Source organism: Ammospiza caudacuta, chromosome 3 (genome assembly GCF_027887145.1).
Source record: "Ammospiza caudacuta isolate bAmmCau1 chromosome 3, bAmmCau1.pri, whole genome shotgun sequence".
In the NCBI taxonomy this organism is placed as follows: domain Eukaryota; kingdom Metazoa; phylum Chordata; class Aves; order Passeriformes; family Passerellidae; genus Ammospiza; species Ammospiza caudacuta.
Window position 1 is genome coordinate 45,670,006 of NC_080595.1, and position 13,486 is coordinate 45,683,491.

A 13,486-nucleotide genomic window follows, 5' to 3' on the forward strand; every position below is an offset into this window, starting at 1 on the left:
TACCATGTTTTGCTTCTATTCAAAGAGTACAATTGGAACAATTCCCATCTCAGCAGTAGCTCTATCCATTCTAATATCACTGCAGTAACTGGAAAGCACTGCTGTTCACTGGCAGACCTGGGAAAGTTTTGTTTTCTCCCTTCCAACACAGCATAGTCTGTGGAAGAAAAGAATCAAGTGCTTGATCATTGTACTGAGGCAAATAATAGCATTCAGGCATGCAGCAACAACTCTGACTTCCAAAGCCAGAAGGAAAGCCAGCACTAGCACTTCCTATCACTTCACTGCCATTTTCGTCACTGTTTGTATAATGGCAAAAAGCCATTCAAATACAGGAGGAAAAAATTACTACACAATTATTGTCTTAAACTGATAAGCCAGAAAAAGAAGCCTAAACCATGTCGCAAGAAAGCAAACATACTGCCATCCCAGCTGCTATAGCCTACTGCCAGTAAGAGCATGAGAACAGTCTAAATGAAAACATCATGCAGTTGCCAGAACAGCAACTGACATACTTCCAAAAAAACTCTCCCATTGGAGACTCTTCTTCCTCCAGCTGACAAAAGAATTCAGTGCTAGAAATTTGATATTTACGAGCCCTAGCTGATCACAAAAAGCTTTTTAATTATTCTAATAAGATGCTTATGTGAAATCACATTTTCCAGATTGATCATTTAATGCTCCCCCTCTATCACCTTCCTCCAGGATAGGGAGTGCATTACTTTAGCCTACAGAACACAAATGCAGACAAAGATCTTCAACTCACTTGATATCAAGCTGCATTACTGCAAAGTTCATAAACCAAGCAAGAATACTCTATGAGAAATATGCTCACTATTGTAAGAGAAACAGCAGCAAACAAATTATCAGTATCAACAAGAAGGCCACTGTCTTTAGTTTTATACGAAAAAAAAACTTAAACACTGAGAACAAAAGTCACACACACATTTTGCCAAAATAAGTTCTACATCTATCTTCATTTGTATAATAAAATAGAATCTCAACCTAAAAACCTGTCTAAACTACTTATGCTTTAAAAGAAAACACACACCATGTGCCATGAGGTTCTGACAACACATTATGACACTAGAAGAGGAAAGGACACAGCTAAGTCATAGCTAAGGGGATAACCTACATAAATATATAGCTAGCAATAAACTCAAAATAAGATGGTGTATAAGATTCAAACAAAAAAAGTATTAATAATCAAAGCCAGCTACAGACATTTGTTTTGCATACATAAACAAGTGATTAGAGTCTTAAACTCAGATAATGTCAGTGTTTCTGTGGAATATTTTATAAGAAATTGTCTTCTTAAGCACAGCGGGGCTCTAAGCTCTACCAGTCACATCTTTTTTAAAAGAAGACAATGTCTTCAAAAACTATCAAGTACCTACACCCACCAGCAGCCAACACCTTGCTTATTCAACATTACAAACTGCCTTTCATCACAAACTGAGTGTACTAAAACCAACACTTCTTAACATAGTTTTTAATGTCTCTACAAGATTTTACCAAATCATTCAAGTAAAAGTTCTCTTAAAAAAAAAAATCTTCAAAGCACAACTGAGAAAGCAATCAGTCTTTACATCAATTTTCTTCCATACCTCTACACTGGAAACTTGTCTCAGAAACTGAGATAACAACATCATGAGATGACAGCCACAATCACAATTAATTTGAACAAATACTGTGACATTTCCGAACTGTTGCCTGCCCCTGAGCTGTAAGCTGCTCTTACAAATAAACATTACAATATCACAATTCTAAACCAAACTGAACATGTGTGAACTGAGGGTTTCAGAAGTGGTCAGCATCAACCACACTAAGATCAGACACTAGACATGGTTCCCTGCATAGCCTGACTACTGTACCAGCTCCAGATCCATACTCCAGTAAGCTCAGCAAGAAGCACGAGGTCCCATCGTACCTCAGTGCTGAAGACTGAAAAGCTTGAGCTACCTTTTCCATATGACATATAACTTGGGACATTGTAACTTCTTGAAATCCATTCAGTCACTGAGACTTAATAAAAGCCAATTATCTAATAAAGTTTGCTGAGTACAAAACAAGTCTGGTTTTGAGCAGAAGGCCACAGCAAGAGAGAACCACATGAGAATTTCTACCATATGACCACAGCAAACATTCACACTCAGGTATCTAAATCCTGAGTGTGGGAATAAACCCTTTTCTAAGTTCATGGTGTAGAAATAACCTTAAGGTTATTAAGACATTGGTTAAGACCATTCAATCTTTAGCACAACAGAACCAGGACTCTAAACAGCACTAGAACACAACATTCAGAAGTGTCCTGAGCAAGTGGTGGTATCCTTTCACCACTCTTTCCCATACAGTTGAGCAATTTTTACAACATCCAAGTTTACCAAGAAAAGGATTACTTATACAGAAACAACCTAGCAAATGCACTCTGAAACTGTCAAAATATTTTCTACATGCTTAACTAAAAGAAAAAAACAAAGACCAAATCTGAAACATCTGCAACCACGAGGGAATAATGAAAACAAAAAAAAATTTTTTGGAAAAGTCACACACCATGAAAATCCATGTGTATAAAATCAGGTTTTGCCCAAGTTTCTGGCTCTTAGAATTGCACGTACATGAGGGACAACATTAAATGACTGCAGGCTGATTTTAACACCTTGATGCACCTTGATTTTCTCACTATTGTTCCCAGGATGCAAGAGGCATTAGTTATCTCAGTAGGTAACAGAAATGGATTTTTAAGCAAATAGCTTTTGCTTTGTATAAAGACAGATATTTTAGGTCTAAGCTAACATGAACATCAAAATCAATCTCTTGCTTATTTTTACTAGAGAATATTCATGAAGTATTGGGAATAACTGAGAAATTGTACCTTAACAAGACATACTGCATTCTTATCAAGCCTTTCAGAAATCTGATAGCCATTGCAGAGAAGTCTTTCAAAATGTGGGTTTTTTAAATTTTCTGATCAGTGTACATTTTGCCCTAACATATTTCTAAGTCTTGTTATAACTCAGGGGTGGTATCAACAACCTGTCACTCAGTTCAATCTTTTCACTAGGAATCTACCAGGCTAAACAACACTTGCACTTATATCTCTATGGGAAAGAAGTTTCCTCAAAAAAGGGCCTTCAGACTACTTCTTGCAGTACAAATACATCAAGTCTCTCCATCAGTTTTTGAACGTTAAGCATGAAGGTAAGAATGTAAAAGTGTGCTGATGTTTGCAAGCCCACTGCCCTCTACTTTTCATTTAAATACTTATTTCAGGCTCCAAATGCCTTTCAATGTAATTGTCAAGACCTGTAAATTCTTAATCCACACTTATTAACAGAAACACACAGGTTAGCCTATGTGGTGGGGACATTGACTTTGATAGACATCTATCAGTTCAAGAGGTTTTAAGAATGACTCTCTGCACTTTTAGGAATCAAACTCCAATTTTCTCACCAAGTCCTTACAGGACTTGCTATAATTACTGTTCACCCATAGCACTTTCAGAGTACACTGAAAGAAAGGCATACACTGTGTCAGTGGGACAAAAAAAGAACATTTCCTGAGCTAAAACTTTAAACAGTAGTCACTAACATAGCGTATATGTGTTGTAACTATTCCACATGATGGAACAGCCAGTTTTATGTTTGTGGAGGCTAAATGACATAGCACATCTTCATTTCAGTGGCTGTTCAGCAGCCACTGAAGTGAGTAAGACATTTACACGCATTTCTTACAGCACAACACACATTGTGCTGTAAGAGCACAAGTCAGAGGATTAAATACCAGCCCCTATTTGCTCCACTCAGAAAATGCCAAGGCTGCAGATGATGGATGGTGTGCCACAGCAACCAGAAGGACTTTGGCATTCCACTGGAGCAGGAGCCACACCACCACCCATAACAAGAGCTTATTACACTGTCTGGACAACATGTGCAGACCTAATTTTGTGACACACTGACACACTCCAGCAGAGAGATACTGCAATTCCATCACCCCCACGCTCTTGGTAGGCACACATACCACAGCAGCAGTTTAGCCACAGGGGCATTTCCCAATATTGGAACAATGTAACCTCTAAGAATCTAGGCTGGTCCACCATTAGCCGGGAGGAGTTTGCTACCAAATGAACTACTTTATGAGGACAAAACTTTCCTTTTCCTTACTAAGGTCCCAAAAGAGTCAAAGTGTACTTGAGTGAACAGACTTTTCCATTTCAAATAAAAGAAGAAAAATCAAGCAACTCAAAAACCTTCACATCAGCGAAGCATATATCCATTATATACACACACTTGTATATTTATTGAGCATCTGTAAACCAGGCCAGATAGAGAAAATTCATTTTAGTAACAAATTTCAGCTGTGCTCATATCTCCAGGGTGGCTAAACATTTGGAACTTAACACAAGGAGAAAACATTTTCTGGCCATCAAGTCATAGCTCTAGGAGAATTCATGCACAATAGCGTTAGCTGGGTGCCAATTCTTTGCACAGACTTTCCTTGGCCAAAGTCTTTTTGTTGAGCAGATCTGTTACTCAGTACAGGAGGTCCATTGCACTTTGATAACGCTTGAACTCAGCAGAATCTCTAGTTATTCTCTGCTTCCCTTAATAAAGTGCCCAGGTTTTATTACAATTTTACAGCTTCAGAAAAGTTATTAACAACTGAACTTGCAACCTTTTCAATAGGTTCTTTTTTCCATACAAGACCACAGCTACAAAGAAGAGAAATCCAAATTATTGCCTTTGATGTGCACTACATAGCAATTTTGGAGATATATGGAATGCCCTAAAATTCAAACTTGCTGTTCTTTTACTATCCTGTTCTTTTCCCATTTGAATTTCATAAGCAAAGCTCAAAACCAACATCTGTCTGCACAGTCCCTTTACACAAATGTGCTCCTGTCAGTTGATGGAGCTATTTGAACTTCCATATTTTAACTTGTTTAAATGACAATACAGGTACCCTGAGCAATTAACAAAACCAGTGTATAAAACAGGGATAGTAGGAAAAATTAAACAGTTTAGACACATGAAAAGTAAACAAGGAAAAAAATAGTCTCGATAGTATTTTTAGCAGGCTACACTGAAAGCCAATCATATTAACAAGTTACCTTGATTTTGCAGAAGAAAAACAGCTTTTAACATTCAATGTGACAGATCCAAGAAAAACACACAAACAAACAATAAAAAAAATCCTATCTATAAGCAAAATATAAATTTAAAATATGCTACATTCCAACAGGGGATTCAGTTCATAGAAAAGAAAACACACACTGATGTTTTTTAACTTTCTTGATCATTAATGACTTCATGTGACACAATAAATAGCAGGTCTGCTTAATTCATGGTAAGAACACATGGCAAGTGAACACTTAAGTGAATGACAGCTAAACACGTCCTCTGGGTATGTCAGTAAGATACAGGCACACAAAAAAATTCATTCTCCAAGAAACGGAGGAAAAGGAAAAAACATCAGACATTCAAATATCTTCATTCCACTTATCAGAAAAGGTCCCCTGTATGAAGATTCCTGTGGAGGAACTTTATGGACTTAGAGGGAACATGAAATGGTTTCACTTCTAGTGTTAGCAAGATTCTCTTATGCCGTATCTTGAAAATCCCAAACACACAAACCAAACATTTTGATGTGGACACCTAACTTTTTTTCCTCATTTCCCTCCTCAATCCATCCCTTATTCCTTTGAAAGCTTAAATGAAAGGGAAAGGCAGAAGAGGGCACCTTACTTAATCCAAAACAAACAGCATTAAAGACTGCACCCAGGTTTTAAAATGTATATAGCTTAAGATACCACCACTTTGCATTACATGATGGCAATATGTAATTTTAACAACCTGCTTAGCATTTCCTTCTGTAACACCCACACTGATATTCCACTTCCACAATATCCTGATATATTCGGGCAATGACATTCAGCCCCATATCCCTGAAAAAATTGCAAATGCCTCACTGCTTCCTGCAGATTCATTTTTAGAATTCAAATGATTTGCCAACACATGGCATTGCCAACATATTCGCAATACACATCTTCTCCTAAGTCCTAATAAAAATCACATTTAGTTACAATGTTACTGTTGGGCAGGGAGTCAAAAATGTTTGTACACCACCTGGCTATATATTGCTTTGTACCACTATAGCTTAACCACTGTCAAGAGTAGATCATTTAAGAAAAGTAACCAAAAGTTACTTAAAAGTGGACCAAATCAACTTAAAACAAATCATTTGCACTGACTTAATTTGAGCAGTTTCTATTCACAGGACCAACTGTATTCTGATGTTTTCCTTTCAAACTGATTAAACTTAACCAAAAGTACTGTATATTAAATTATGTATAAATTATATGTAGCTACCAAAAGCCAAGTAAACCCATTTTCTAGGCTGCCTGGTAGAATTGTTTTAAACAGCTTCTAGGCATGCAACAAGGGTCACTCTGTTGGGACTCCCAGCTCCATGACAAAGGTGTCTCTTCTATTCTGTAGTAGAGTACCATTGCAAGCAGCTTTCCAGCAGACAATAACACTTCTCTCATCTGACATGCCATCATTTTAACCAAACAGTACCAGTTATACACAAACACTAAGATAACAAGTCACATTGAAAAACTGAAAAGGACAGGCAAGTCAAAAGAGGAAAAAAACCCAGGATTTCCAAGGAAAAATTGCAGAATGCTCGTGTAATTTTGAAGACTAAGAATTAAGTTTGCTAAGATTTGTTTACACAGTTTATATTTTTATTCTAGGCTGGTGTAAAGAATAAGTGAGGCAGCATCATTGACATGAATCTCGCAATTTTTTTTCACTACACATGAAGTCATATTGTGCCTTTTCTAAATTAGAAAAAAGGTGCCATTCCACCACTTTTTATGTTGTATCTTTGGAAGTGCCTAGAACACATGGAAAAATTTACTGGCGTTTATTTGCAATACACCTCAAATCACAAGACTGATGGGACAAAAACAGGTAAGGCACATGCACAATTAGTTAGTGGACTACCTATCTGTCAAAGGCCATCACTACAGCTTACAACCTTTGTACCAGAGATTCCAGAAAGCAGCAAACCACAGCAGCAATGGACTAACACAGGACTCAGCAAACTACTACAATATCCACATGAAAGGGAAAAACAACAGGGAAAGGTGGTTAACTACCCCAATTTGGTACGAAAGTACCAAAGAAGTCATTCTCGTTTCTCCAACCCCTTCTATCTACGGCCCTGCTCTACTTCTGCATTTATGAAACAAGCAGCTAACAGTAATCCAAGAGCCACAGCCTCTGTATCACTCATCAGTTTCTAACCTAGCAGGTTGCAGGGGACAACACAAGTCTTCTAAGCAAAGAATTAATTTCTCAATGTCAACAAACAAAAAAACTCCCTCAATGACGCATTTAAAAAAGGGAGGAAAAGAGAATACAGCTACAGACCTAAAGAGACTGCACAGAATTTGTATCAGACCACCTTTTCATTGTACCCAAAGTTAAGTTTTATGAAGTAATCCATAAAAATAAGTAGCTGAATTGCCAAGACAGTAATTTAGTCAATTGACATATGTTAGATTAAGAAAATATACATGTATGACATTTACATTCTATTGAGAGGACAGATTTATTATTGAAGTGCCTGAGCATTTAATCTCTTTCCCATTTATTACAGAATCATATAAAAGAAAGATCTATTAGCAGAAACTGTTACCTGTTATAGAGAGGAACATCATTTTCTATCTCCTTGCTCCTTCTAGGAAGTGAATGATACAGAAAAGGACATATGACAATTTGACTTTTTTAACCTCTGATATCTTCACTTGTCTCAAGATCAAGGTATCAGAAATCACATTCAATGTCACAACACATAAGGGACTAAAGTTACATTAAAAATGATGCAGCAAAGTAAACAATATTTAGAAATTAAATCAAGTAATGCCTTCCTGTGATGCAAGAAACCAACAGAGTTGAAGTTTAACCCCTTTGTTTCACATACCTCAAGAGAAACACTCAAGTTGCACATAAACAGATTAATGAACTTAAGTCAACATACCCTTTCCTCCTTACCTAAACCATCAAAAAAGCACTTAGGTACACTAAATCTGTAGTTTATGCATTAAGAGAGGAAGACTGTATTATGAACATGTCAATAAAAGCCTCCTTTACCAGTAACTGAAATAGTAGAGGGGTCCCAAAACAAAAACCAAAAAGGAAAAGAAAACTTTGTGTATGCTGAAAGGAGTTATTTTAAAGTTTTATCCATACAGAACAAGAACTTACAGGGCTTGCTTCTTTTCCCCTGCTTTACCCAGTGATTGATTAAAAATGTCTCAATCACATACTCAGTATGAAGCATCACCCTTTACCTTCATTTATTTCACCTCAGCGAGCTCCAGTATAGTCACCTCTTTCAAGTCTGCTCCATAATAACGAAAAAAAGCAAAACGAACAAAAGGGAAGAGAAGGGAAAACTAGCACTATGTACAGGATAACCAGTTCCACAGGAAAAGCCTGCCTCCTTGTGGCTCAACTAGCCCTAAATTAGATTTCTCCAGTTCATTCCATTACACCCAGTAAATCTGGGGAGCCAAGAGAGTAACAGCCTTCTAGTTCAAGGCAGTTTGGGGCTTTGGTTTTCAATGGGGTGGAGCTGATGAAAAGGAAGAATGTTTCTAAATGTAGGAACTACCTGTGAAAGCGATCCATCACTCCTTACCGAAATATTGCTTTTCTCCTCTACACAGGGGGGAAGATGACAGATGTTCCACTTAAAAACAACTGAGATTCTTTACATGGCAACAAATGCAAAAGCTTGTCAGCACTCTGGCACCTAAATCCAGAAGGCTACGAACCTTGGTTCAGCTGTGGCTTAACCTTGCAGGCCACTCTGGATGCCTCAGCTTTCACCAGTAAATCCCCATTCTGCCCACAGATCTCCTCCTGGGGATGCCTCTCAGGAGTTCTCTCTTGGCAGCAGCAAAGCATTCGGCACTTTCAACTAGATGCAAACCTTCCTCTGTCCAGCCTGAAGGGCTCAATTATATGGAGCTACTTTCTTAATGCCTAGAAGAGCAAGTTCTTTAGAAATCAGCTGCAGTTTTTGGCGGGTTTTGGTGTGGGGTTTTGTTGTACTGGGTTTTTTAATTTCTTTTTGATTTCAATCCAATCACTCTATTGTGCAAGAGCTTAGTGGTTCAGCAACTTAAAATCTGTGTGACAAATATACAAATTCACACCAGTCTTAGGAGGGGATCACATCAGGATGGCTTTGGCTTTCTAACCATCTTGCAGAAGCTGCTGCATTTTTATGCAAGTCTAAGAGAGCATGAACTGCTTTTGCTCTGGGTTAGGAAATTCACCCATGAAAAGAAGGGAACTTCCAGTCTCCACTCCAAAGGCTTTTTAATATAAAACACATTTAGTGAACATAAAAGTAGACCACATTTTTTTTCAGTCTCACAATTGCCAGGCTTTCAACTTGCTCTCTTCTCTGTCACAGCCTCTGTATGGGAACCATTTCTCTAACCTTTAGACATGTGAATCAGACTCACTCTTTCCAATCTATAACTCAGTGATCCAGCTGGAAAGGAGTCAACTGAACATGGCTCTCTCATGTTCACAGAAATTTTGATTGGAGATTCACCAGAGGGAAAAAGGGGAAAAAAACCCCAAAATATTTCTTCCCCCTTCAAGTACATCCTGAATGAGAGGCTTTGATTCTACCCTTTTCTTCTTTTTAAGTAGATATTAAAAAAAAAAAAAAAAAAGTTGTCACACACAAAATTCCAGATGTGGAATACATCACTTCTTTTTACTACAGTTTTTATGCCTAGGTCCAGAATGAGAAGCATTGTATCCTTTTTTTTTTTAGGTTATTATTATTTACACATTTACCAGTGAGACATCATGTGCTTTAGACTCCTTCATGCCTGCTCAGAGCCTACCAGGCCAAATACTGCACACAGAGCTGTGGATTGCACCACTGCTGAGAGGGACCAAAGACTTTATCAAGGCTGTACCACACCCTGCAACATCCAAACAGCTTCACAGGTCTTATAACAAAGGCTGTAAATGAAGAACCAAAATAAACAGGAGCTCAGATTAACTCTGACACTACTCTAATAAGAAAAGCAAATTAAAAAAAAAAATCACTCTTTTCTCTTACTCAGGTGCAATCCTGGCAGAGGGCAAACACCTTCAACTCTACTGAAGAGAAAGAGAATTGGTGCTGTTCAATACATCACAGGACTGGGTGCCATATCAAACAAGTCCAGTATGTCTGAATAACACATTAGGTCTGTGCATGAAAAAAAAAAAAAAAGAAAAATATAATCCTTATGGAAAAGCACATTCTGTTTGTACAACCAGATCTGTAATTAACATGCAAATTACTTAGACAAATGAAGAACTATTCCCTCCTGGTTTCTGTAAATTTATAGACTGAAAACAGCAGAGACTACAATTTATTAAAAATTGTGTTCTCCTATAAGCAACTCTGTTTCCATTATATTGAAATAGTGGGCAAGTCAAAAGGACTATATGAAGTCATATACATCAAGAAATTTACTACAGCAGGGTTTCTGCTCCTAAGTTTAAGACAGTCTGTGTTTTTTGCTTTACACCAGTGTCTGACACTAAGTTAATAAGCCTTTTATTCTGATTCAAAAGCTATTACACTACACACATCTTCCTCTACTTACATTTGCTAACCTACGCTGAAGCCTAGGATTAAATTTTATGCTTCACTGACAGAAAATAGAACCCTAAATCACCAATCCACATATAATAGTTAATTTTCCCACTTGTTTCTTGTGGTCACAGTACCTACTTTCTTCCTTACCATGGCCCTACTTTAAACTTCCATATTTTTAAACACAGCAGTGGGCTTCAGCTGAGGTCTACAAAATGTCTAATTTTCTTGAAATTGTTCCTTACTAAACTTTCCCAATTACCCAGACCAGTAAGGTTTACTAAATTTTGTGCAGAATGACACCAAATTATGCTACCGAAGCAAGTAACAGGTTCATTGATCTCTTAAAAACATAATAAAAACTGCTACTAATATCAATAATAAACAGCAACAGGTTCTAGCAGATTAAACACCAGACTCTCACTCAGAAATACTGGCTTCTTTCCTATTTTATTCTCACCAAGTCTTCTAGGTGACCTTGGGCAAATCACTACCCCCACACTGCAGCTTCCCCAGCAGTAAAAGTTAATTGAACAGAATTGTAAATCTGTCTGGAAACTCCAAATGTAACACACCATAAGAGTTAAAAATATATTTCCCTATCTGCAGATACATTTGCCTTGATAGCTTTTCTTTATCCCATTATACAGCAGCAGTGTAAGATTGCTTTTACTTTCTAAATACACTCTGGTGGTTCTTCAAGAAAGGCTTTAGGCTACTGCCTTACCTCCTATCACATGCTTGATCTATTTCTGCTATTGTATCTACTTTGAAGGACCAGGAGCTTGTATGTGGCAATAGATACTTACACTTACTTTAATATATTACATCAAAAGTCGCAGTTGAACACATTCCTAAGGCACAGAGAGAATAAAAAGCAGGACAGAGAGGCAATTATCAGCAAGCAGTGACTCATTCTCTAAACCCTTGCTCACATAAGTAGCCATCCAAGTATTTGCTTCCACAACCTGACACAGGAACAAGTCATCAGCATTTTTTTACAGGGAATACATACAGTGATGAACCAAACTGTATCAAAGAAACATAAAAATATTCCTCTTTTTATATACCAGCTAGACCTACAGAACACTACTTTTCATTTAACAGGAAGCAGCAATTCATTAGCAAACAACACCGTTCAAGTATAGTGTACTTCATTCAATTGCCCTCTTGCCCTGCTCTGAGTTTTCTGTAAAAAATTACAGAATTATGAGATGCTTTACCCCTTTCCTATTTCAAAATAGAAGGCTTAAACAGCAGTTTCTAAAAGCTCTTGATATCCCTAATCTTTATTGCAGGCAAAACACCACAAAACAAAAAGCACTGAATTTTTCTAAGCAGAGATAGTGGGAAGTGGCAACTGTGTCCACATCATGCCACAAAAACCCGTTCTGATCGACACAAACGTGAACTGTGAGGGGCTTAACTTCCAGCTGTGCTCCCGATCGATGAATTACTACAACACCTTGGAAAATCTCTTTAATAACCTGATGGCCAGAACACTGAAAAATTACTCATGTATTGTCCGCAGGGAACTTCTTGAACATTAGTAACACTTGTAACGTGAGCTGCTGTAAGAAGGAAGAGACAGACCTTCCACGCCGCAGACACAAAACATGACAAATCCGGCAATTTCCTGGAATTTTACAAAACCGGTCGGAAAACGGTACCCTTCAGACACAGAGCTAAAGGGAAATGAAAGTGCTTTGCATCCAAAGGGAGAATGCATTAGCAGCTCGGATCCTCGCGTGCTCTCTAGGTGGGAACAGGAGCCCGAAGGACTCCGGTACCGGCGGGGAATGCTGAAAGGGGCACACGCGCAAGGCTGAAAGGGGGAGACGGGGAATGCCGAGAGGGGCAGACGGGGAATGCCGAGAGCGGAGCGGGGCCAGGCGGGGCCCCCCCGCCCCGGAGCGCAGCCCTGGCCCTCCCCAGCCTCCCTTCCCGCACCAACTTCCCCCGCCCCGGGACGTGGCCGGCTGCAGTTGGATAAGGAGCGACGCGACGGGGCTGAGATCGGTCTGAAGTCCACAAAGAAGCCATCTGCCTCCGGGAAGCGGGCTGGAGAAGGGCGGGCGGGAAGGAGGAAGGAGCAGCCCGGGGCAGTTTCACGCCGCCTGCAAGGGAGCGGCGGCGAAGAGATCACCCCGGCCGCCGCCCCTGCTCCCAGCCCCGCGGCCGCGCAGCGCTGCCCCCCGCCCGGCCCGCGCCGCCCCGCCGCCGGGGCACGGAGCGGGCGCACCTTCCCCGGGCTGAGCTCTCACCTTCCTCCTGCCGCCTCCGCCGCCGCCGGCCAGCGCGGCGCTGCCGCCCGAGTACATGTAGTAGGCGATGCCCAGCACCCAGAGGAAGGCGAAGCAGAGCAGCAGCCGAGACCTGCGCCGCATCCTCCCTCCCGCGCCGCCGCCAGGCCACCAGGAAACGGCCGCCTGCAGCCGCCGCCTCCGCTCCTGCCGCCGCCGCCGCCGCCGCGCAGGGTCAGGGGGCAGAGGGCGAGCGCCCGCCCCCCGACCAATCCCGCGCCGCCCGGCCCCGCGGGGGGCGGGCCGGCTCCGCCGCCGTCGCCATGGTTGCAGCACGCCGGGCCGCCGCCTCCGCCGCGCCCGCGGGCCGGGGGCTGCGCGCCCCCCGCAGGGCGGGCACCGGCACGGCCCGGACCGGCCCCGCCCGCCCCTCCCGCCGCCGGGCACCCTCGGGTTCCCCCCGCCGGCCGCGGGTCTCCGCGGGCGCTGCCTGAGCCGGGCCGGGGGGCGGGAGCCGCGCCCCGCGGGCAGCGGGCAGGCGGCGGGGGGGAGGCCGC

The 13,486-nt window shown here is 40.9% G+C and overlaps 1 protein-coding gene across 1 annotated transcript in view; it reads right to left on the reverse strand.

Annotated features, from left to right (window-relative positions):
• Positions 1–13,098, reverse strand: part of GALNT2 (polypeptide N-acetylgalactosaminyltransferase 2) — an 88,897-nt gene extending 75,799 nt beyond the window's left edge. The window contains exon 1 of the mRNA XM_058801069.1: positions 12,951–13,098. Coding sequence (XP_058657052.1) covers positions 12,951–13,073 — 123 coding nt within the window. The 5' untranslated portion in view covers positions 13,074–13,098. The remainder of the gene's footprint in view (positions 1–12,950) is intronic.
• Positions 13,099–13,486: the final 388 nt, after the last annotated feature.